The sequence below is a fragment of the Bombina bombina genome, chromosome 2, assembly GCF_027579735.1.
Source record: "Bombina bombina isolate aBomBom1 chromosome 2, aBomBom1.pri, whole genome shotgun sequence".
Lineage (NCBI taxonomy): Eukaryota > Metazoa > Chordata > Amphibia > Anura > Bombinatoridae > Bombina > Bombina bombina.
Window position 1 is genome coordinate 451,235,513 of NC_069500.1, and position 25,764 is coordinate 451,261,276.

A 25,764-nucleotide genomic window follows, 5' to 3' on the forward strand; every position below is an offset into this window, starting at 1 on the left:
AAATAATGTTTTGAGATACCTATGGAAGATACAAGATCTTATAAAATTAATTTTACATTCAACAACACTGTCACTTTAATGTAATTGAACCACTTCACCTTCTTAAAAGTTAAAATAAAAAACTTTTTACTACATATCCAAAATTAATTTAATATCTACATTTTCTAAAGAAAAACATCGAAGGATCTCACTCCCCAATTAATGTTCTAAAAGATATTTTAATGTAATATTCTCGGAATCAGTTGATTTTATAATATTAATGCATTATTTGATCTTATGCATGTGCTTGTCAAATAGCCAACTACCAGTAAAGGGAGTCCAACTTTTATTTATTGCCAGATTATATTGATATTTAGTAGAATCTGTTCAAAAGAATGTATTTAATTATAAAATGTTTATTATTAACATGTAAAAATAAAAAAGAATACGTTTATCTAAAAACTAAAAATATTCCTTGAAGTCATCAGATGCCAATCTGAAATGACAAATAAAAAAATGGAACAAAGTTAATACACACGTTGTCAAATATTCATAAAATACATTTAAAATCATCTTGTGTCTATGCTCTAACTTTGTTCAACATTTTTTAAAGATAATTATTAAATTGATTTAAAAGAAATGAAATACATACACCATTATATTGTTGAATCAAAATTCTATTTAAATATCCAAATTTCAAATTATACATAATAATGTATATCACATTTCAACAATATATGTATGCTGAACATAAATGTAATATTTCATGTCCATTCAAATACCTCTATATCAACTATAATATGTATTCCTTTTTCGGATTGTGATCCCTAAATATCTAATGATTAAATAAGTATGACTAATGTATGTAAGCTAACAATAATCAACATTCTTCATGTGATTCTTAACTAGCATGCATTGGTACACCAACCTGGACAATGCATGGTCTTTGAAAGTCAATTCAGGGGTAAACAGTTGATCTTCAATAGGTGTCTTATTCATCAGTTCATTAAATAGAGGACTGGGAAATACCATATAAAAAAGTAAAATCATCTAAGTGTCTCCAATAGGATGTCTCCACAGCCTTATTCTATCAAATAGTTTGCACTTACCATGTGAACATGTCTTTGTATGGTTTTCAAGGTCAGCATAATTGAAAGATAATGCCAGACATGATCCCATTGGTATACTTCAATTTCAATCTTGGCTTTTTCCCCCACTGTCAGTCTGGACAATCTTCACTGTCAGGCTTCTAATATTTCCCTTTCAGTCTTTAGATTAAGTCATCTCCCTAATGGAAGAAATATTTTAAAGAAAATTCATACAAGTGTGTGAATCAGTTCTGTACCCCTCTCCCACCCCCAATTTCATACTAAATTTCTGTCACTAGCTTACTAAGCCTGTGTATCAACCTGTGTTATTTTCTATCAAGTGTGAAGATGAGTCATATTGAGCAGAACAAACCTCTAATGTGTGACATTGAACCATAGTCATTCTAGAGGATCCCTTTCTGAGTATGTACATTTTAAGTAATGTGTAAACTAAATTCTATTTTTGAAAATGTATGCCATATGATGTATTTGTGTACAATTCATGCCAGCAACAGTCCATACATTTCTACTTACCATCTGATGTCCTCTTTAAAAACCAGGTGGCAAAGACTCGCTACAGGACCCAATGCCCAGAGCATCACCTATATGAATAAATTAAAAAAAAAAATTAAAATTTGATCAATACTAACATATTTGCACAATTCTCTACTTGTCATTTCCCTAGAGTTCACATCTATTGACAATACTCCAGTCTAACTTCTATTCTTTACCGTCTAAAGTGGCGGTTGATGACGTCTGCTCTGACATCAAGTCCCTCGTCCTGGAATTCCCCCTCTAGAACAGGATCATCCTCCTCATCTCTGAGGAGGTCTCTGTGCATTATTATGCAGGACGCTACAGGCTACAACGATCTTAGCCATCTTCTTTGGGTTGTACTGGAGTGCTCCTCCAGAACGGTCCAGGCACCTGAATCTCATCTTCAGGAGCCCGAACATCCTTTCAACCACCGCCCTGGTTCTCTTATGAGCCCTATTGTAGCGCTCCTCAGACACATCAGTCGGGCTACGCAAGGGGGTAATGAGCCAAGGCCGGCTCATGTACCCAGAATCACCTATAAATTATGAACAGAACATAATTCAAACAGAATCCTTAAAATAGTATATTGTTTTAGAAATAATTTTTTTTACACGATAATCCGTATTAAAATTTTTCTGAAACATCCAAAAAAAAGTTGTATATTATTCTGTATCTTGCCATTTCAGCTAAGACATGCTACATATGCGTATTTCTCCTAAACCAAACCTTGTGTAAAATGCTAACTACATGGTTACATTGCATTCTCTATCTGAGCACTTAAGGTAAGACATGCTATATATCTGCATTGAACTAGAACTACACATTAGCGGAAAGAGACAATGACAGGGTTAAATTGCATGAGATAATATATTCACATTTCAGCTAAGACATGCTACATATGCGTATTTCTCCTAAACCAAACCTTGTGTAAAATGCTAACTACATGGTTACATTGCATTCTCTATCTGAGCACTTAAGGTAAGACATGCTACATATCTGCATTGAACTAAAACTACACATTAGCGGAAAGAGACAATGACAGGGTTAAATTGCATGAGATAATATATTCACATTTCAGCTAAGACATGCTACATATGCGTATTTCTCCTAAACCAAACCTTGTGTAAAATGCTAACTACATGGTTACATTGCATTCTCTATCTGAGCACTTAAGGTAAGACATGCTACATATCTGCATTGAACTAAAACTACACATTAGCGGAAAGAGACAATGACAGGGTTAAATTGCATGAGATAATATATTCACATTTCAGCTAAGACATGCTACATATGCGTATTTATCCAAAAATAAAATAGTGTTAAATGCTAAATACATGGTTATATTGCATTCTCTATCTGAGCACTTAAGGTAAGACATGCTACATATCTGCATTTAAATAAAAGTAAACATTAGCGTCGGTAAATAACAAATGGTTAAATTGCATCCTATAGATGAACATGACGCTAACATTTTAAGATTACAGGGGCAATTGTCAAACTAATTAAACATGTTGTGCACAAATACTCACCAACGAGATAACCAGGGGGCATTTGTCTTTCCTCAAACTGTCTCCACAGGGACGACAGAGAGAGGATGCGGGCATCATGACAAGCCCCTCCAAAATTCGCATACACATGCATAATCCTCATCCGTGCGTCACAAACATACTGCACGTTGAGGCTATGAAAATGTTTGCGATTTCTGAAGGGCAAGTCATCAATTGGAGCACGCAGCGCAATGTGGGTACAATCAATGGCTCCCAAGACATTGGGCAATTGAGCAATATCAAAGAATTCCCGCTTCAGGCGCCTCCAATCACCATCATTTTGTGGGAATCCTATGTATTGCTTACTGATACGTACCATGGCGTCCAGAAAGTTATCAAACACCACAGAGAATGTACCTTGAGCCAGGCCATGCATGTACAGTTCTCCGGATTGAAAACTCCCGGAAGCCAGGACGTATAGACAGCTTAGCATCTTACTCATGGGGGGAACAGAAGTCCTTATTTGTATACGTGGCTCCAAATGAGGTTTAAGAAGCTTGTAAAGGCCAATGAGCTGTTCGCGATCGAGCCGATACTTATCAAAAACCTCAAAGTCGCTCATGTTTTCCAAGGTGGGTCTCACCCTGTAGACAGGAGGACCTCGAACCAGACGACCCCTTTGTCTCAGTCTGAGCCGCCGAGGCTGCCTGATTCGACCAACAGCTAGTTCGCCAATAGCAGCACCAGCAGCGTCTACCATGTCATCGTCATCCATCTTTCAAAACAGCGTAACAAGGTAAGCACTTGATCTGATGTGGATCACAAGTGATGCATTGGCCATGTTGTTTGTGGGATTTATAGTACGATTAGTCCAATGGTAGTGAGTTTGTAATGATTGCTGATTGTATTCACCTGTTTGTATGTGAGCGGCGCGAATGCTTTCAAAGTGGGCGTTTAATTTTTTTTGGCTGAAATGTTTTTTCCCCCCAATGAATCTCAATGTGAAAGTGTCAAATATCACACATACAGTGCATGTTTGCAATGTTTGTTCATATGCGTAATCAATATTTCTTAAACGCGATGTTATAGTAACAAGCACACGTCCAGGCTAACATGAATGAAAGTGCATAGTTGTGTATAATGTGCATCGAATGTGATCGATCAATGTTGCTGCAATATTGTTTGTAAACGATAAAGTAACATCTGCCATCTGTAGTATTGTATATATAAGTGATTTCCGAGCTGTCAATATTGTATGCGTCCCTTTAAAATCGCAATAATAATTCCGAACTTCCCGTCTGCCATCTGTAGTATTGTATATATAAGTGATTGCCGAGCTGTCAATATTGTATGCGTCCCATTCAAATCGCCATGAAAAATCTGAACTTCCGGCTGTCATCTGTAGTATTGTATATATAAGTGATTGCTGAGCTGTCAATATTGTATGTGTCCCTTTAAAATCGCAATAATAATTCCGAACTTCCCGTCTGCCATCTGTAATATTGTATATATAAGTGATTGCCGAGCTGTCAATATTGTATGCGTCCCTTTAAAATCGCAATAATAATTCCGAACTTCCCGTCTGCCATCTGTAGTATTGTATATATAAGTGATTGCCGAGCTGTCAATATTGTATGCGTCCCTTTCAAATCGCACTAATACTGAATAACTTCCGGCTGCCATCTGTAGTATTGTATATATATAAGTGATTGCCGAGCTGTCAATATTGTATGCGTCCCTTTAAAATCGCAATAATAATTCCGAACTTCCCGTCTGACATCTGTAGTATTGTATATATAAGTGATTGCCGAGATGTAAATATTGTATGCGTCCCTTTCAAATCGCACTAATACTGAATAACTTCCGGCTGTCATCTGTAGTATTGTATATATAAGTGATTGCCGAGATGTCAATATTGTATGCGTCCCATTCAAATGGCACTAATGCTGAATAACTTCCGGCTGTCATCTGTAGTATTATATATATAAGTGATTTGCGATCTGACAATATTTATTAATTGTCCCATTGAAATTTCCCTAATAATGCTGTTCCAAACTGTTGTTTACGTATATGTTGTATTGTAGTATTGAGTGTTAAAGTTCCGAAAGGGGCGGTACAGTGGTGAATCTGTGATGTGTATGGTTGAATCTTGTAATGACGTCATGATATTATTAACCTGCCTATGTAGTTCTGAAATCCTCATTGTGTTGTTGTATTTGACTACATTGTTATTGTGTGCTGAATAAAATCTAAATGTGTGCTTTGTGGTTGCGTGATGGGTGATGCGTGTTATGTACATATACGTATATATTGTGATTGTGTCCCACATATGCTGACTTCTATATAGCGGTGTGGCATTGTTGTTCCTTCCCATAAAGTGACATCTGTAATCTTGTGTAATGATGTTCTTCTTGTACGTAATTCCTAATGGTTTATTGTGATGGAATCATGATGTTAAAAGTACAGTAAAATCCATATGTTCTGTTTTGTGATTCCTCGAGAGAATGTAATGTGTTTTTCCCCCATCATTTGAATGCACATGTATGAGTGAATGTTAAAAGTAATATATGTGCATCCATGAGTGATCATGTGTTAAGCCTATGTAGATATGCAGTTGCTGCAAGCATATGAGTTGAATAACAGAAATGCAATAATAAAGGTAAATGAGAGGTGTTTCCCATTGTGTACTGTTTGTGAATCAAGAAATGTTTAGTGAATTTTATTTTAATTTTAAATGTAATTTTATTTAAATAATAATGTGTTACTAGTGATGTTGATTTGTAGTTGATGTAATCTAAAAGTGTGAAACAATTTTATGGTGTTGTGAATATTCAATAATTAAAAAACATAAATCCACCATAGTCATTTCTTGATCTATTTATCATCGCTATGTCTAACGCATAAAATCATGTATTTTCTAGCGCTGGTATTTGGAGTTTTTCAGTCTACGCTATTTGCGTGCGTTAGGGAAATGAGGGTTTCGCGTGCACGAGCACGTCTTCCCAATAGAAGTCAATGGAGGCTCAAAAGATTTCCAATTTTTTTTTTCTAAGACTGGTTTTCCTCGTAAAGTGAGTGACGTCATGAGCTTGTGTGAAAAAGTAACTAAATCGTGTTCTTTTTGTGATAAATAAATATTTTGTGTATGTCATGTGGTGTATATTGTTTGTATGCATCGATGAGTGTATGTTTGTGATAATGTTATTAGTTAGATGTAGGTATACGAGGGTCTTTTCCCGTGTGTCAATGTAAGTCAATGGGAAAATGGATTTGTGTTGTTTTTTTTCTAACACCCGAGATCTCGCAACTTTAATCCTTTGTATTTTGCTGAAAAATTATTAAATATGAAAAATAAACATAGTGTAGTGTTTGTATGAGTGTAAGTGTACTTTGTGTAATATTTGTTTTGTGATTTGTGGATGTTTTTTTTGTCGGTATATGTTTACTACTGGGTCTGAGGTGTCGGTAGAAATTTGAGCGTTAGGTGATTTTGGAGTGGCGGTAAATAAACTCTAAATACCGGAGTCCGTAAGAAACCCGCGTTAGGGGCCTCTAACGCTGGTTTTCACGGCTAACGCCAAACTCCAAATCTAGGCCTATAAGAGCTGTTATCTTTGGGGCAATGGAAGGGATTCGGAGACCAGAAACTAGTATTATTAATGTACGCGGATGATGTACTCCTATGTCTGAGTAATATTGAACAAAGTCTTTCTTTGTTATTAGAATCGATTGAACTATTCGGCTCAATTTTGGGATATAAAATTAATCTTGCCAAATCCAAATTACTATGGCTTAATAAGAAAGAGCAATACGTCGGACACTGATTTACCGAAACTTCTCAGATAACCTATCTTGGTATTAAACTAAGTGCAAATACAGATGACTGGTATAAATTTTGGTAAATGTTTTCTAGAATGTAAAAAAAGATGGAAGGATTGAAAAATCTACCTATTTCGCTAACAGCTAGGGTTATTCTCATAAAAACCATTCTTTTTCCCAAATTATTTTAACTCATGCAAAATATCCCAATTCCCATTCATAATATAGATATAAGCAATTATAATAAGGCATGTTCCAATTTAATTTGGAAGGGTGCCAGAGCGCCTATTTCGGTTTCGCGTCTTATGTGTAATAAAGAAGCGGCAGGCCTTTCTCTTCCTAATCTACAACTTTATAGTTTGGCAGCACGGGTAAAAGTTGCGGTTGATTGGCTAACTGAACGAGAACAGGTCTCGGCAGTATTTTGGGAAACCGCCCTGGTAGCTCCATTCCGTCTGGATGCTATTCTACAATGTCCAATGACTGCGCTTCCATCAACACTGTTTGCTCTCAGAACATATAGATATATTATTCTAGCATGGCAAAAATGTTGCGTCCTTGCAGGGTGTTCGCCCTATGTCTTAAAATACCTACCTATCACAGGGAATCCGAATTTTGCGCCAGGATTGTCAGACAAAGTTTTTAGGGTATGGTCCTCTAAGGGTATGGTATTTGTTGCTCAAATGCTAGATTCAGATCTTGTTCCATTAACCTTTACTGAATTAATCCATCTATTTGGGCTTGAGAATAAAGATTTTTATGCGTATTTGCAGTTAAGGCATTTTATACTCGAGCTAAAGCAAAGCTATGGAATAGAGTGGGCTCTTTTGGAGCTTCAAACTAAAATTAATAATTTTCAAGGTGACTTTTACTCTATAGCTCCTTTTTATAGCCTTCTAAGTCAGGGGCCGTCGGCTGCACAAATAGAGTTTATAGCTGGGAAATGGAGCAAGTCTTTCCCTGAGATAAATACCCAGGTTATCGAGAACACTTTTAAAATAACTGGACAAAGCTGGGTCTTGACTACCTGGAGAGAGTCACAGATTAAGTTATCTTTTATGATTTATTTCACCCTGGCTAGATTGGCTAGTTGGTATAGGGCGAAGATTGTATGCCCTAAATGTTCTTCCTCTAGGGCAGACCTTTTACATTGTTTTTGGACCTGTCCAAAGATTGGTAAATTCTGGCTTAAGGTAGTACATTGGATGCAGACTACTCTCAAATTAGATTATCCTCTACAGCCGATGGAAATATTTTTCTTAGTAAAACCGCAGACAACTCTCCGAAACCTTAAATTAATTCATTTGATCACATTTCTAGGCCGTAATATGTTATTGAGAGCGTGGAAAGCGAAAACAGCCCCTAGTTTAAAAGTGCTTAAAAATTATTTGATTGCTTATTATACATACGAACAATGGAATTTACAAGACTCTACGGAGGTGAAGTTAGCACTGTTTTTTAATCAATGGAAAACATTTATTTTGTCATTCCCAGTGGAAACTCAAATCAGGTTGGTTAAACCTTTCAGGGATACTGCATATGTGCAATTACAAGTATTGGCCGGTCATTTCCCCAGTATATGGTGTAATAGTTGGGTGCCGGGAGGGGATTAGAGTATGGATAAGATATGGTCAGAGGGGAGGGTTGGGGGTTAGAGATTTTTGTTCTTGTTTCGTCCATTTTTTTTTTTTTGTTTTGACTCCGTTTTTTGTTGTCTTTTTTGGTTCTTTTTTAGATATCATATTAGGAAATTGCCCTGAGTTTGAGTCCTATCAATATAAGGTTAGGTTAGACCAAGTAGGAAGCTAGATACATCGGTAAAGAATTATTGCTACAGTTGAGCCAACAAGAGGCACAGTAATAAATGTATAGAAAATAAGAAGTAGAACGTAAAATTTTATATTTGTGGTATATGAACAATAATAGAAGCGATTGTAGACTTCTTGAATAATTTACAATAGCTTTTTCATTTGTTGATATAAGTCTAAAAGAGTAGCAAGGAAATTGATTTAAATTACACTATTTAGTTTGTTGCAGACTTATATGCTGTTACAGGAAAATTGTAATTCATATATTGTTTGTTATCTTGTTTTTCCTTATCTCTGCTGTTATTGTCAGAATGTATATGTACTTATGATGTTGAATAATAAAAAATCCTATTTAAAAAAAAAAAAAAAAGTTTAAACATAACTTTTTATTTCCCCATAGACATTAATGGGACTGTGTTACAAACCTTTTCTTTCGCAGGTGTTAGGCTTTTTTTTTGCTGGCTCTCTTCATTGATGTCTATGGGGAAATCGTGCACAAGCATGTCAAAGCAGCGCTTGTTTTTGGTGAGGTATGGAGCTCAGCGCAACCATATCGCTCGCGCAAGCCTGCTTTTTTAAATTATAGAATTTGAATTTTTTTATTTTTTCGTAGTGTTAGGTTTTTTTAATCATGTAATTTAGGATTTTTAATTGGTAGTTTTTTTATTTTATTAGAATAGTTATGTTAGTTTAATTTATAGTTTAATCTTAGGGTTTTTTTATTTCACAGGTACATTTTTATTTATTTTAAGAGAGTTATATTGTAACTTTTAATTTAAAGTTAGGGGGTGTTAGGTTTAGGGGTTAATAGTTTAATTTAGTGTTTTGTAATGTGGGGGGCCAGTGGTTTAGGGGTTAATAGGTTTAGTTTATTAGTTATGATGTGGGGGCTGGTGGTTTTGGGGTTAATAGGTTTAGTTTATTAGTTGCGATGTGTGGAGCTGGAGGTTTAGGGTTAATACTTTATTACAGTGTGATGTGGGGGGCCGGCAGTTTAGGGGTTAATAGGTTTATTTAGTGTTGGCTATGTCAGGGAGCAGCCGATTAGGGGTGTTTAGACTAAAGGTTTATGTTAGGGTTTTAGGTTTAAACGTAAATTTCTTTCCCCCCTAGACATCAATGAGGATTGTGTTAAAGCAATTTGCCATTCCGCAATCGCAGATGTTAGTTTCTCCACATTGATGTCTATAGGGGAAATCGTACATGAGCACGTAAACACAGCCCTTGGCTTTTGTGCAGTATGGAGCTTAACGCACCATAAAGCACAGAACAAGGAGGTTTTTCAGTAACTCATAATGGCGGCACTATGGAAAGTGCGATACCGCTCATTTTACTGCGTTATTTATGAACCTGGAATAGGCAAAACTCGTAATCTTGGTGAATATTTGAAAAGGAGACTATTGGCCTGATAATCTAAAGCTCTCCAATAAAATGAGATAATCTAAAATTATCCTCCAGCACTGCTAGATCCATAGAAAGTAACATTTTGCTATACTTCTCTATGGGGCATTCCATGCATTTCTGGATGTGGAGAGACAAGTCCAGTGCAATATAGAACTGTAAACCATGAGAGATTTGTTACATTTACATTACGTTATCAATAGTTCTCCCCTTGTAATATAGGCCAATATCATTTAAGGTGTTTTAGATTTAAACTGCACTTTCTATTTTGTAATGGGATGCATTTAGATTCTGTATTTAGTAGTGAATTTAGGATTGGGATTTTAAAGATTCTGATTTTGCTTTCACATTTTCTGTGCAACTTTAACAAATTAGGATCATACTTTGTATATTTATATCTCTCTTATCTCTCTTTTACAAATGACATTGCACTTTGTATTTGTTCTATGTAAAATAAAACTGACAGTTTTAGAAAGTGTGAGGGACAGTGTAAATCCACTGTCCCTCACCCGGGGCAGCAAAGGCTTATTTAGCCTGTTTCTCATACCACTGCTTATATATATATATATATATATATATATATATATATACATATATATTTAGTCTGTTTCTCATACCACTGCTTTTATATATATATATATATCCCTGTTCATATCTGTATCTATCTATACCTATATATAATAATCCTTATGTATAGATATATTTTAGCAAAAGAACATCAGATACATACTGTATATAGAAATGTGTATTTTTGAATAAAAAGAACATATTTCTCTATGTGAAGAACATTGGAATGTGAAATGTTAATATTTCATGTCGGGTTAGCACACTTGAGAAAATATGATCAGATTTGCTCGCAAGTAAAGATGTTAGTTTTTTTCCAGTTTTAATGAAGACTCCATTAAAATTTATAGGGAAACGTTAATGCAGTCACGTTATTCTAACTTCGGATTTTTGTGCGCATCATGTTAGCGTGAGAGAAAACTTTTTACTTTTACCTTGTAATACGCTCTGTACCCAACTCACGCAAAAAGCTTACTTCTAGTGGAATTAGTGTGTGAGCGGGAGTAATAAATATTACTCCACTCGTTATCTAGCTCTAAAATGTAAATGTGCCCCGGAGGAGAGCCTGGACGGAGGGGTATGTGACCCCCCCTGCAGGCAAATGGAGCAGTTTGGGGGCAGAGCTGCATAAAGCCTGGTATTTAGGACTGTGACGATTGAGGTCTCCATCTTGTGTCCCTGCAATCGCAAGGCGAAATTGTCAGGCAGCTTGCGATTGCAGTGACCCGAGATGGAAGACCTGTTAGCAGAGGTGTGGAAGGTAGCAGCGGATAGAGGCACGGCTTGGCTAAAAGATTATTTAGCCTCAGCCAACCTCGCTGGAAACCTGGTTGAGATGAATGAGGGCGGGAGCAAAAACGGCAGGCCGCAGAGGCGGTCTAGGCCCCCGGATCGGCTGTCCCTAGATGGGAGAGGAGGCAGGAGTAGCGGTAATGGCGATGGGCAGGGGCAGTTGGAGAAGAGGCCCATGCACTGGAGGGAGAGCAGCCACGGAGAAGCGGAGACCCAGGAGCGGGAGGAGGGGCATGCGGCAGTAGCCGATGTCATGTGGCCAGCGCCCAGCAGGACCAAAATTGCGGCAGGTAAGGGTGCTGTGGTCGGTTAGCTGGGACTTGATCTGCAGGGCAGGATGGATGGCACAGGCCGGGAGCAAGCAGCATCTGTGATTCAGGAGGGGGAGGTGGCAGGGGTAGGTGCTCCCCAGGCTCACAGGTTGTGGGACAAGCTGCCATAAAGTGGAGCAGCAAGGAGATAAAGGGGAGTAGGCGGGAGAGGTAGAAGGAGGGTGAATGATGCAGGAATGGGGAGGAGAGGGAGAGTGATATGGCAGCGCAAGGGGTAGTTATGCAGAGTAATATGCAGCGGCAGCACAGAAGGGGAATTGCTGTGAGGGGTTTAGCGCATGAAGGGGATGCAGTTAGCGGGGATAGGGGGCAAAGGAGAATGGCAGGTAAGGTTGCACATAAGGTTACTGGAAAAGGGAAGGGGCGGGGTAAGAGGGCGGGACGGGGGGGTGCAGCGGGCAGGGGGCAGGGACATCAGGGGGGAGTGGTTCCGGGTGGGGAGGGCTAATGTGACATGTTTATTTTCTGCAGGTGAGGGGAGTGAGCAAGTGGAGCAGGTTAGCGGTGGGGCAGAAGTATCTGCTGAAGCTGATGTGAGGGATCTGGAGGGGGACGCATTGTGGATAGAGTATTCCTATAGTGACCTGGAGGCAGAGGATCCTGGGGAGGGGACATCATCGGTTCCGGTGGAAACACGGCAGGTAGTGGACCTGGCTGCTTTGGAGCATTTGCTTCGGACATGGGTGCCGGGGCAGGGTGGGCAAGAGGAAAGGAGTGAGAGTGAGGTAGCTAGGTTAGGGTCCGTGGCTAGGGATGGTAGTGTTAGGAGAGGCAGAGGGGGGGACAGGACAGGGTTTTCACTGTCTCCTCTCTGCAGATACTTCTACAGGGGAGGGACTTCCAGGCGTGCCACAGTCCCCAGAGATCTGGAGGTGGACAGCGACGGGAAAGGTCTTGCTCACCTAGGGAGAGAGATTGGGCCATGAGGGGATTCTCAACATGGGGGAGGTTGGAGAGGGTGGCAGAAAGGAGCGGCAGAAGGAGGAGGTCGAGATCCCGTCACAAAGGAGGAGTGCAAATAGGCCTAGGGAGAAGCAATCAAGGGGGCAACCAGAGGTCAGGGTGGCGGAGCACGCAGTCGGATCTGGAGGAGGTGGAGCTACAACGGCACCCAGGTGAGGGTGCTATTAACACTGTATTTGTGACTGGAAGTGAGCATGGAGTAAGTGTGGCTCAGATTTCGCAGGTGAGTGGCTTGAAGGAGTTGCTGGCAAGCTTTGAGAAGCAGTTGGCAGGACAGCAAGGAAGTGTAGCAGCAGCATGGAATGTAGGGATGGGAGCAGGGGTTCACAGGATGGGGACAAGGGCAGGGGGTCCCAGTCAAGGGATAGGGGGGCTGCCGGGTACGCAGGCCAGTTGATGCAGGGGGGGCAGTGTTCTGAAAGTGGCGGAGAGTGCGCTTAGGAGGCCATGCTTGTGCTCCATCACTCCACTGGGGATTCATCTAACGCAGGAGGTGAAGGAGAAAATATGGAAGAGAGAATTCTTGGAAATATTTTCTCTACTCCCACTGGAGCAGGTCTTGAGATCAAAGACGACACAAAAGGTGACAAGGAGAAGAAGGAAGAAGACAAAGGGAAGAAGAGGTACCGGAAGTTACCAAAGACACTGTCCAATTGGTCGAAGGCATTCTGCATTTTGGCAGCTGTGTTTGGGGAGAAGTTCCCGGATCAGTGCTCCATGATATTTTGTTACTATGACGAAATTGCGGGGGCATACCAGACATATGGGGGGATAGCATGGTGGCGGTATGACGAGCAGTTTTGTCAGCAGCTTGCGGTGCGGCCAGAAATGCGGTGAGATGATAGGGATATGGGGAAATGGTTGGAATTGATGACCCCACTGTGTGGTTCCTTTCGTGGCTCAAGTGGAGTGGGGGCACGGCCGGCAATGCGGCCAGGGGGAACGCGAGTGGGAGAGTGGCTGTAGCCATTAGAAAAGGCATCTGCTTCCAGTTCAACGAAGGGCAGTGTAAGTTTGGAAGCAGATGTAAGTACAAGCATGCGTAATTGGGATGTGAAGGGAGTCCTCCCTGTGCCAGATGCTTTAAGAAGGGGAACGGTGGGAAAGGAGGGTAGGCTACTTCTAAGTGCCAGGACCCCGGTAAATGTAAAAAGATGGCGCCCTGGTTAGAGCAGTTCGCTAAGGTCAGGAGAAAGGCCGGTGATGTGGAACTTCTTCTTATGGGGTTTAGTTTGGGTTTTTGGATCCCGTTTGCGGAAGGGGGAGTTTAAGATCTCGCGTAATTTAAGTCAGCCAGGGATTTTCCGGAGTTTGTTCAAGGGAAACTAGACAGTGAAGTTGCATTGGGGCGAAAGGCTGGCCCCTTTTTGTTGCCTCCCATGAGGAACCTAAGGGTGTCCCCATTAGGGGTGGTGCCTAAGAAGGCCATGGGACAATTTTGCATGATACATCACTTGTCTTACCCGAAGGGGACGTCGGTTAATGATGGGATTGACCCGGAGTTGGCGGCAGTGAGGTATGCTTCTTTTGACAAGGCGATGGATCTGGTGAGGGAGGCAGGAAAAGGGGCTTTGTTGGGGAAAGTGGACGTGGAGGCGGCCTTTCGGCTGTTACCAGTGCATCCGGTGTGCCATCATTTGCTGGGGTGTTTTTTCCAGGGAGCCTTTTATGTGGATTTGTGACTGTCGATGTGATGTTCCATCTCCTGTGCATACTTCGAGAAGTTTAGTACTTTCGTAGAGTGGGTGATGCGACGGGTTTCTGGTTTGTCGTCGGTTGTCCATTATTTGGATGACTTTCTGTTTGTTAGAAGGGCGGGGAGTACAGATTGCAATCAGTTGATGGAACATTTCTTCCAGGTGGCTTTGTGGGTTTAGGATCCCGGTGGCTCATGAAAAGACGGTGGGTCCTGGAACTTCTTTGAGTTTTTTGGGTATTGAGATTGAGTCTGAAACAATGGAATGTCGTTTGCCTCAGGACAAATTGGTGGACCTGAAAGGCTCCATTACGGAGGCAATTGGGAAGCAGAAGCAACAGCTGCGGGAAATTCAGTCGTTGGTTGGCAAATTGAATTTTGCCTGCTGGATTATCCCGGTGGGGAGGGTTTTTTGCAGGAGGCTTTCGTTGGCCACGGTGGGAGTGAAGGGCCCGCGGCATTGGGTCAGGTTGAGAGCCGAGCTGAAGGAGGATCTGAAAGTTTGGTTGACTTTTCTGGATGCCTTTAACGGGAGGGCTTTGGTACAGGAGAAGCTGGTGTCCAATGAAGAGTTGCACTTGTTCACTGACGCTTCGGGGTCGGTGGGCTTCGGGGCGTATTGTATGGGCAGTGGTGTGTGGGGTCATGGCCTGTGGTTTTGAGGGAGAAGGGGCTGACTAAGAACTTGGTGTTCTTGGAGCTTTTTCCACTGTTGGTGGCGTTAAATGTATGGTCCAGTAGGCTGCGGGACAGAAGGGTGGTTTTCCATACTGATAATTTTGGAGTAGTGTTTGCATTAAACAAGTTATCGTCTAGCTCGCTGCCAGTTGTGCACTTGCTCAGGCTGTTTGTATTGGATTGTATGCGGATGAATGTATATTTCCGTGCTGTTCATGTGCCAGGTTGTCAAAATGTGATCGCTGATGCTCTTTCTCGATTCCAGTGGGCTCGGTTTCGGGAGATGGCACTAGAGGCAGAGGAGGTAGGAGTTCGATGTCCGTTGGAGCTGTTGGAGTTGGAGTTTTGGAACTGTTGAAGGTGGCAAGGGGAGCGTTAGCTCGAGGATGCTTATGTGAGAACATGGGGGCAGTGGCTGAAATTTTTGAGGTTTAAAGGGGTGGAGTCTTCTAGAGAAGGGTGAATTTGGGGTTTGTTGGAGTGGATGGGGGAGTGGAGTAAAAAAGGCATGTTGAAATCTATGGTGAGGAGGAATGTTGCAGCATTGGGGTTTCTTTTTAGGCTGTTGGGTTGGGAGGACATAACTAAATTGTTTGTGGTTCAGTTGGTGGTGAAGGGGATTTGCAGGGATAAGGGGAGTTCGGATAATAGGAGGCCGGTGGTTTTTGATATGCTGGTCAAGTTGGTGGAGGTTTTGGGTGTGGTTTGTTCAGCGGACTTTGAGACAGTGTTGTTCAGGGCAGCATTTGTTTTGGCCTTTTTTGGAGCCTTTCGTATATCAGAATTAGTGGGGGCTAATAGGAGGGATGTGGTGGGCCTGCAGGACAGCGATGTTTCCATCAGAGATGGGGTGTTGTGGATTTGGTTGAGGTGATCCAAAACGGATCAGGAGGGGCTGGGTCATTGGGTAAGGATTGGGAGAATAGGAGGGGCATGTTGCCCAGTTGGTTCTATGTTAAGGTTTTTGGAGAGGCGGCCGGTTGGTTTCCTTCCTCTGTTAGTGCATAAGATCGGTCGGTATTATCTCATTTTCAATTCTTAGTTGTCTTGCGAAAGGGGTTGGTGAGGCTAGGTTATCCGGCGGGTGATTATTGGATGCATTCCTTACGCATTGGGGCTGCCACTGAGGCTGCCAGCTTAGGTTTTGGTGACAATGGGTTAAAGAGAATTGGTGGATGGAAGTCTGGATGTTATCGTTTGTATGTTAGGCCAGAGTTGACAGTTTAGGATGTTATTTGTCTTGACAGGTCCAGTTCATTGTTGGATTATAGGGCATTCCTACATATATTGGGCCCGCAAGGCAGTGGCAGTGAAAGAACAAGGAGTCCAGTTGAACTTTCCTGAGGAGACAGTGTTGTTAAGATGGTTCGGGGTCAGGGGATTGAGGTCTGACTAGATGCTTAGAAAGGATGTGGACTATGCTAGGTTGTTTAGGCCTCCAGCTATTTTAGTGATCCATGCCGTGGGTAACGATTTGGGCTTCCAGCCACAAAAAGATTTAGTAGGCAAGATTAAGAGGGATTTGGGCAGGTTGAGGGAGTTGTTCCCGGATCTTGTTATTGTGTGGTCTGACATTGAGCCCCGGTCAGTGTGGAGGGTGGCTTGGGATCACAAGAAGCTAGAGACCTCTAGAAAAAAAGATCAATAGAACAGTTAGCAGTTTTGTGAGCAAGTTTGGGGGGTTCTGTATATGGCATGTTAAATTTGAAGAGACAGGTTGTTGTTTTTTCTTAAAAGATGGGGTTCATCTGAACGAGGTGGGTGTTTACCTTATTAACTTCAACATTCTAGAATGGGTGTTGCAGGCCTTGGCCCGTGTGCGGTCTGCATGTCCGTGATGTGCTGTGGCGGGGGTGCTTGTTTCATGGGATGTAAGTTAAGTGGTACCTCCCAAAAGATGCGGTAGAGTTGTGTGGGGGGAATGTACCTGGCAGTATGCCGGTGGAAGGTACATCTCTGTGGGCAAGCACCTTAGGTTCTTTATACTGGTTTATAAGTTTACATGTTGTTGAATTCAATTTATATGTTATATATTTATTAAATAATTTAATAAATGCGGGCTGCGGCCTTTACAGCCACTTCTCTTGTGTGTTGTATTATTTATAAAGCGTAATGTATGCCTCATAGGGGGGTCATACATAGTATTTGCTCCATTTGATAACTAGTAAAACAATAGTTTGTTCATTTGCTAATTACTTTGCTTCCTTAATTATGTAACATACCTTATAGCTTCTAATACAAAATTTGAACCTAAAGATAATTAATAACTACTTTAATAAAGAAAAATAATTGTGTACAATAATTAATTCATGAATATAGCCATATAAATCTTGAATTAAGGTCTACAGATCAGATATATAAAGTGTTTGCTCTTGCTTTGCTCCCACCTAGAATAAAAACATTAGGTTTTAAATACAAAACTGATGCAACTGCAAGCATTTATATATTTTTCTTTTTAAAACTGAACTTTGTTTGCATTTACCTTTTTATATGGGATACTTTGATAAACAGACAGGTTATCATTAATGGACTAAATTGCCTCATGGGTAGCATTGATTAGCATTTGTATTAAGGTCACCTGCTGTACACTATAATTATAGTCCTATTCACCAAAGGCATTTACAGCAATAATATGAATTACCCTGTCGTAATAGGTTTAAGATAAAAAAAAAATGTCTTAAAGAATGACAAATCTATAGTCCTGAGATTACATTAATAGCATGAAAGAATATACATTATCAAAGGTGTATATTCTGCACAATATAATGAAATCTTTTACATTATCACAGTGATCGTTTCATAAAACACATTTGATAGTTGCATTTTTGGCAGTTAATTGCAAGTTTTGATAATTTTTAGCTTCCAAGGCTAAAATTTAAGCTTTTAGAAAAGACTATGTTAAAATATGGAAGCATTGATTTTGATGAAAGATAAGAACCATTAAGTAAGACCATATTTAAAAAAAAAAAAAATATATATATATATATATACTTAATTAGTTTATAATATAGCCTTATGCTTATCTCTTGTATGATCAATGTCCCCACAGTGTTTGTCTTTGTCATATCTAATATAAAAGGAGTCTTTACAAGCTTTTTGTAGACCAACACAAAAGTGAAAACAAACCAGCCGATAGAGGGCTAGATTACGAGTGGAGCATTAACAGTTACGCTCAAGCGAAAAGGGGCCTATTGCGGGTGTTTGCATGCATCAGGTGTAGCACTCGTATTACAAGTTGAAAGTAAACATGATTGCTTAAGTGCAATTAAAGGGACAGTTGTTTAAAAAGAATGAAAATTCCTTTATTACCCATACCAAAGTTTTTCATAACCAACACTGTTATAGAAATACACTTTTTACCTCTGCGATTACCTTGTATCTAAGCCTCTGAGAACTTCCCCCTTGTTTCAGTTGTTTTGACAGACTTGCATTTTAGCCAAGCAGTGCTCACTCCAAGGTAACTTCATGTGCATGAGCTCAATGTTATCTATATGTAACACATGAACTAATGCCCTCTAGTGGTCAAAATGCATTCAGATTAGAGGCAGTTTTCAAGAAATTAGCATATGACCCTCCTAGGTTTAGCTTTCAATTAAGAATAACAAGAGAACAAAGCCAAATTGGTAATAAAAGTAATTTGGCAGTAATTTGACTTTGATGGTTATCACTCGTCCACTAACCCGACAATGCAATAGATCAACTGCGCTATACCCGAATAGATAGATAGATAGATAGATAGATACACACACATACAAAGTCTAGCACTCTCCTGCAAGCACACAGACATATTTAAAAGCAAAAATTAGTTAATTGCATTTTGCGCCAAATGGTTTAAGCCCATAACCATGTCAAGGTCTCTTCCAACCTGGATCCCTAACCTGCAGCGTCACAATGAATGATTTCAAACAAAACTGTAAAACCCACTACCCTGAATATTTACAGACAGCTGTACAGTTTGAAACAACTCAGGAAATTAACCCCATGTCCATGTTTGCTTTTGAATATCACTGTGTGCTTGCAAAAGAGTGCCAGATATTCTGTGTGTCATGCTGATATTTTCATTTTGTAATTTTCCCTATGGGCTTTGCACCCATGCTGGACAGGGGTTAACTGCCTGAGTTGCTGGTAACTGTACAGTTGTCTGTAAGTATTCAGGGCTGTGGGTTTTACAGTGACTTAGGATGTGTACCCTGTGCAGTCTGAGAGTGCAGTACACTTATATGTTTTATATATAGATGCTAATTATTAGTTATGACTTTTTTCATCTATAAATCCAAAGACAATAATAAATATATTTGACATAAGCATGTTCTTTTCCCATTTCTTTTTATGATATTTTTCTGGAGCTGGGGATGACAGTTTACATAAATTTACATATCATATAAACATGGAAAACTAAACCAAGAATTGTATTTTACTAATTATTTAGTACAAGTGCCCCAGAATAACTTTAACAACATGATATATAAACACTGTTGATGTAACTGTAAAATTCTTCACTAGTGACCAACTCTATAAAAAAAAGTGTAGCATTTTACCACTCCAGATTGAATAGATATAAAAAAATAGTAGCTCTATTTATCATTATGCAGACAGACAAGTTCCCAACTAGGTAATCTCTCCATCCTTGATTGTGGCAGACAGGCAACATCGTGCTGCTCACATTTATCATCACTCAAGCAGCTGCTTGTGCAACAACGTCCTGTGCTCTAATTAAGCATCACCCCTAGTTGGATTATATACCATACAAAATACACAAAATTACCAAATACCAAATACATAATTATGTATAGACATATGCACACAGCTTGACCCCATGCTTAAGAGCTTCATTTTGTTTTTAAATAAAAATGTTAAGATAGTTTTGTTGTGGAAACTCAGTAGGTTTAAAAAATATAACTACTGCTGCCATGTCAAAACTTGCTTCAATCTAAAAAATATGTTTTACATATGGTACTAAGGACTTTCATTCTTGGAACTTTAAGTGTCTACAATGAATGGTTTAAGTGTTTTGAAATTACAAACATAATGTGACCACATAAAACTAAAAATAAAGACTTCAAAATAAATCATCCAATGACATCTAAGGCCTTAATAATTGTATTTGAAAACCTTTAAGACCTAGAAATGAATTCCATTTGTATATGGTGCAAATGGTTGCAGTAAGAGATCTGATTTTCTATTGAGCCATAGATTATATTTTAATGGAAGCAAAAATATTCCAGGAATTGTAGAAAATAACAATATATTGCAAGATTAAGGGAAATTGTGTTGTATCTATAATCAAATCCTCCGGATTTTACACAAAGTTGACTATTAGCTACAGGCTAGAAATGTATGTTTTTTTAAAAAAAACAAACAAACAAAAAAATATATCAATCCTATTTCAGTTATCTCAGTTTTTTGTGGCAGTACTAGTAAGTAAGAACAACTTTGTTTTATAGTAACAGGTTATAAATAATTGTGATGCCCATTACATCAAATGGGAACAACAATAGTTTTTTTTTTCCAGCATAACATTCCTGTTCCAGATTATTGCGACCTGTTACTATATCCTCCCAAATACCCCTTTCAATAAACCTGTCCGGTGCAAAGTTCTAAAAACTTTACGGTACTGTTTAAAGAGGCAAAAAAAAAATTCAGATAGAACACAGTTCCAATTTACTTCTATTATACAATTATCTTAATTCTCTTGGTATACATTGTTGAAGGAGCAAAAAATTATACCAAGTTTAGACTGGGCTGATATGTGGCTCTATAGCGAGCCAACAGGGAGCTAGCTGAACACATCATGCAAGCCAATAAAGAATATGGGGCCAATTTATTATGCCCCATAGTCTGCCAAATGCAGCTGTTTCTGAGCGGAAACAGGAGTTAAGAAGCAGTGGTCTTAAGACGGCTGCTCCTTAACTCGTACACCTCCTCTGAGGCTGCAGACATCAATCTGCCTGACCTCAGATGATCGGGTTGATTGAGACCTCTTGCTAGTGGTTGATTGGCTGCAAATCTGCAGGGGGTTGGCATTGCACAAGCAGTTCACCAGAACTGCTTGTGCAATGTTAAATGCCTACAGCGTATGCTGTCGGCATTTAGCGATGCAGGGCGGACATGATTAGCTATAGCAAATCATGTCCGCCTGGAGTATGATAAATCTACCCCATGTGTGTAGCCACCAGTCAGCTCGTAGCTCCCAGTAGTGCATTGCTGCTTCTAACTAGGTATGCAATTAAACAAAAGATACCAAGAGAACTAAGCAAATTAAAGAACAGAAGTAAATTTGTTTAAATGGTAAACACCATTGTGAGAGCACAATCAACTGTTACACTCGTCTGGTGCGCGTAAAGGGTAGTGCATAGCAAAGTTGCACTAAACACAACATAAACACCATTAAAAATACAGTTACACACATATACACACTATTTTATAAAAATTATTCATATATACATTCATATATATTTTACAAAAAAGTTAAAGAGTTAAAAGCTATACAGGGAGTGCAGAATTATTAGGCAAATGAGTATTTTGACCACATCATCCTCTTTATGCATGTTGTCTTACTCCAAGCTGTATAGGCTCGAAAGCCTACTACCAATTAAGCATATTAGGTGATGTGCATCTCTGTAATGAGAAGGGGTGTGGTCTAATGACATCAACACCCTATATCAGGTGTGCATAATTATTAGGCAACTTCCTTTCCTTTGGCAAAATGGGTCAAAAGAAGGACTTGACAGGCTCAGAAAAGTCAAAAATAGTGAGATATCTTGCAGAGGGATGCAACACTCTTAAAATTGCAAAGCTTCTGAAGCGTGATCATTGAACAATCAAGCGTTTCATTCAAAATAGTCAACAGGGTCGCAAGAAGCGTGTGGAAAAACCAAGGCACAAAATAACTGCCCATGAACTGAGAAAAGTCAAGAGTGCAGCTGCCAAGATGCCACTTGCCACCAGTTTGGCCATATTTCAGAGCTGCAACATCACTGGAGTGCCCAAAAGCACAAGGTGTGCAATACTCAGAGACATGGCCAAGGTAAGAAAGGCTGAAAGACGACCACCACTGAACAAGACACACAAGCTGAAACGTCAAGACTGGGCCAAGAAATATCTCAAGACTGATTTTTCTAAGGTTTTATGGACTGATGAAATGAGAGTGAGTCTTGATGGGCCAGATGGATGGGCCCGTGGCTGGATTGGTAAAGAGCAGAGAGCTCCAGTCCGACTCAGACGCCAGCAAGGTGGAGGTGGAGTACTGGTTTGGGCTGGTATCATCAAAGATGAGCTTGTGGGGCCTTTTCAGGTTGAGGATGGAGTCAAGCTCAACTCCCAGTCCTACTGCCAGTTTCTGGAAGACACCTTCTTCAAGCAGTGGTACAGAAAGAAGTCTGCATCCTTCAAGAAAAACATGATTTTCATGCAGGACAATGCTCCATCACACGCGTCCAAGTACTCCACAGCGTGGCTGGCAAGAAAGGGTATAAAAGAAGAAAATCTAATGACATGGCCTCCTTGTTCACCTGATCTGAACCCCATTGAGAACCTGTGGTCCATCATCAAATGTGAGATTTACAAGGAGGGAAAACAGTACACCTCTCTGAACAGTGTCTGGGAGGCTGTGGTTGCTGCTGCACACAATGTTGATGGTGAACAGATCAAAACACTGACAGAATCCATGGATGGGCAGGCTTTTGAGTGTCCTTGCAAAGAAAGGTGGCTATATTGGTCACTGATTTGTTTTTGTTTTGTTTTTGAATGTCAGAAATGTATATTTGTGAATGTTGAGATGTTATATTGGTTTCACTGTTAAAAATAAATAATTGAAATGGGTATATATTTGTTTTTTGCTAAGTTGCCTAATAATTATGCACAGTAATAGTCACCTGCACACACAGATATCCCCCTAAATAGCTATAACTAAATACAAACTAAAAACTACTTCCAAAACTATTCAGCTTTGATATTAATGAGTTTTTTGGGTTCATTGAGAACATGGTTGTTGTTCAATAATAAAATGAATCCTCAAAAATACAACTTGCCTAATAATTCAGCACTCCCTGTATAGTACATGATAATGTGTTTGATTGCAAAGGGCTATATTGTATTTATACATAGATAGACATCTCTAAATATGTGTATGTTTGCATATATATGTATATATGTGTGTACAAATGTATTTAACTACAGGTGGCCCTTGGTTTACTACGGTCAATTTACACAGTTTCAAAATAACAACTTTTTTTCCAGTCATGTGACTGCTATTGAAAAGCATTGAGAAGCAGTGCATTTATTAAAATAGCCAGTAGGTAGAGCTGTCCGCTTGTGTTGCAGCAAAGCCAAGGATGCTGAAATTAATCAGTTTAACCAGACCTGAGCTAACAAGCAGATTTCAAAGTAACAAGATCGTCCTGTCTATAAATCAGTCCAGATTGGAATACATAGAAAGAACTGTTTGCAGAAAAATGCAAGTGAAGTCTGTGTTGTGTGATTATTTTATTAGGTTTATAATGCTGTTAAGCAAATGTTTTTGTTCATTTAACTTAGTTTAATTATATATTCTGTGTTGTGTGATTATTTTATAAGGTTTATAATGTTGTTTAGCATTTAAAGTCTTCATTTCAAAGCTTTAAAAATAATGTATTAGGTTTTACTTATGACAATTTTGAGAGGGGCCTGGAACCTATCTCCCTCACTTCCCATTGACTTACATTATAAACTGGGTTTCAATTTACAATGGTTTCCATTTACAACCATTCCTTCTGGAACCTAACCCCGGTGTACACAGAGGGCTACCTGTATTTATGTGATTAAAATGTCATTGTTCTTTGCTTACAGGATAATGTAGGTATAAATATCTATGTAACATTAACATTATCAGATTAATATATTTAAATATAAAAATTACCTAATTTTATATGTGAAGAATATAGGAATGTAAAATATGTGTAACACTCATCTGGGTTTGTACTTTAGGTTTATAGCAATGTCGGGTTAGCGCACTTGAAGAATTACTAATCTTACTTCACATTATTCAAATATAAAATATTAAACAATTAAAAATTATTACTGTAAAAAATGCTAAATGATCTTTAATATATATATATATATATATATATATATATTTATATTCATCAAAAATGTGTACTAGAATGTACTTAGGCCTAGATTTGGAGTTTGGCGGTAGCCGTGAAAACCAGCGTTAGAGGCTCCTAACGCTGGTTTTAGGCTACCGCCGGTATTTGGAGTCACTCAAATTAGGGTCTAACGCTCACTTTTCAGCCGCGACTTTTCCATACCGCAGATCCCCTTACGTAAATTGCGTATCCTATCTTTTCAATGGGATCTTTCTAACTCTGGTATTTAGAGTCGTGTCTGAAGTGAGCGTTAGACATCTAACGACAAAACTCCAGCCGCAGGAAAAAAAGTCAGTAGTTAAGAGCTTTCTGGGCTAACGCCGGTTTATAAAGCTCTTAAGTACTGTGCTCTAAAGTACACTAACACCCATAAACTACCTATGTACCCCTAAACCGAGGTCCCCCCACATCGCCGCAACTCGATTAAATTTTTTTAACCCCTAATCTGCCGACCGCCACCTACGTTATACTTATGTACCCCTAATCTGCTGCCCCTAACACCGCCGACCCCTGTATTATATTTATTAACCCCTAACCTGCCCCCCACAACGTCGCCTCCACCTACCTACACTTATTAACCCCTAATCTGCCGACCGCAAAGCGCCGCCACCTACGTTATCCTTATGTACCCCTAATCTGCTGCCCCTAACACCGCCGACCCCTATATTATATTTATTAACCCCAAATCTGCCCCCCACAACATCGCCTCCACCTGCCTACACTTATTAACCCCTAATCTGCCGACCGGAGCTCACCGCTATTCTAATAAATGTATTAACCCCTAAAGCTAAGTCTAACCCTAACACTAACACCCCCCTAAGTTAAATATAATTTACATCTAACGAAATTAATTAACTCTTATTAAATAAATTATTCCTATTTAAAGATAAATACTTACCTGTAAAATAAATCCTAATATAGCTACAATATAAATTATAATTATATTATAGCTATTTTAGGATTTATATTTATTTTACAGGTAACTTTGTATTTATTTTAAACAGGTACAATAGCTATTAAATAGTTAATAACTATTTAATAGCTACCTAGTTAAAATAATTACAAAATTACCTGTAAAATAAATCCTAACCTAAGTTACAATTAAACCTAACACTACACTATCAATAAATTAATTAAATAAACTACCTACAATTACCTACAATTAACCTAACACTACACTATCAATAAAATTAATTAAATACAATTCCTACAAATAAATACAATTAATTAAACTAGCTAAAGTACAAAAAATAAAAAAAAACTAAGTTACAAAAAATAAAAAAATATTTACAAACATAATAAAAATATTACAACAATTTTAAACTAATTACACCTACTCTAAGCCCCCTAATAAAATAACAAAGCCCCCCAATATAAAAAAATGCCCTACCCTATTCTAAATTACTAAAGTTCAAAGCTCTTTTACCTTACCAGCCCTTAACAGGGCCCTTTGCGGGGCATGCCCCAAAGAATTCAGCTCTTTTGCCTGTAAAAA

The 25,764-nt window shown here is 39.2% G+C and overlaps 1 protein-coding gene across 1 annotated transcript in view; it reads left to right on the forward strand.

The window, feature by feature from the left end:
* Window positions 1–15,652: 15,652 nt before the first annotated feature.
* LOC128646997 (peripheral plasma membrane protein CASK-like) overlaps window positions 15,653–25,764 on the forward strand; it is a 61,892-nt gene continuing 51,780 nt past the window's right edge. Inside the window, exon 1 of the mRNA XM_053699806.1 lies at window positions 15,653–15,847. Within this exon, the coding sequence (XP_053555781.1) occupies window positions 15,653–15,847 (195 nt within the window). The remainder of the gene's footprint in view (window positions 15,848–25,764) is intronic.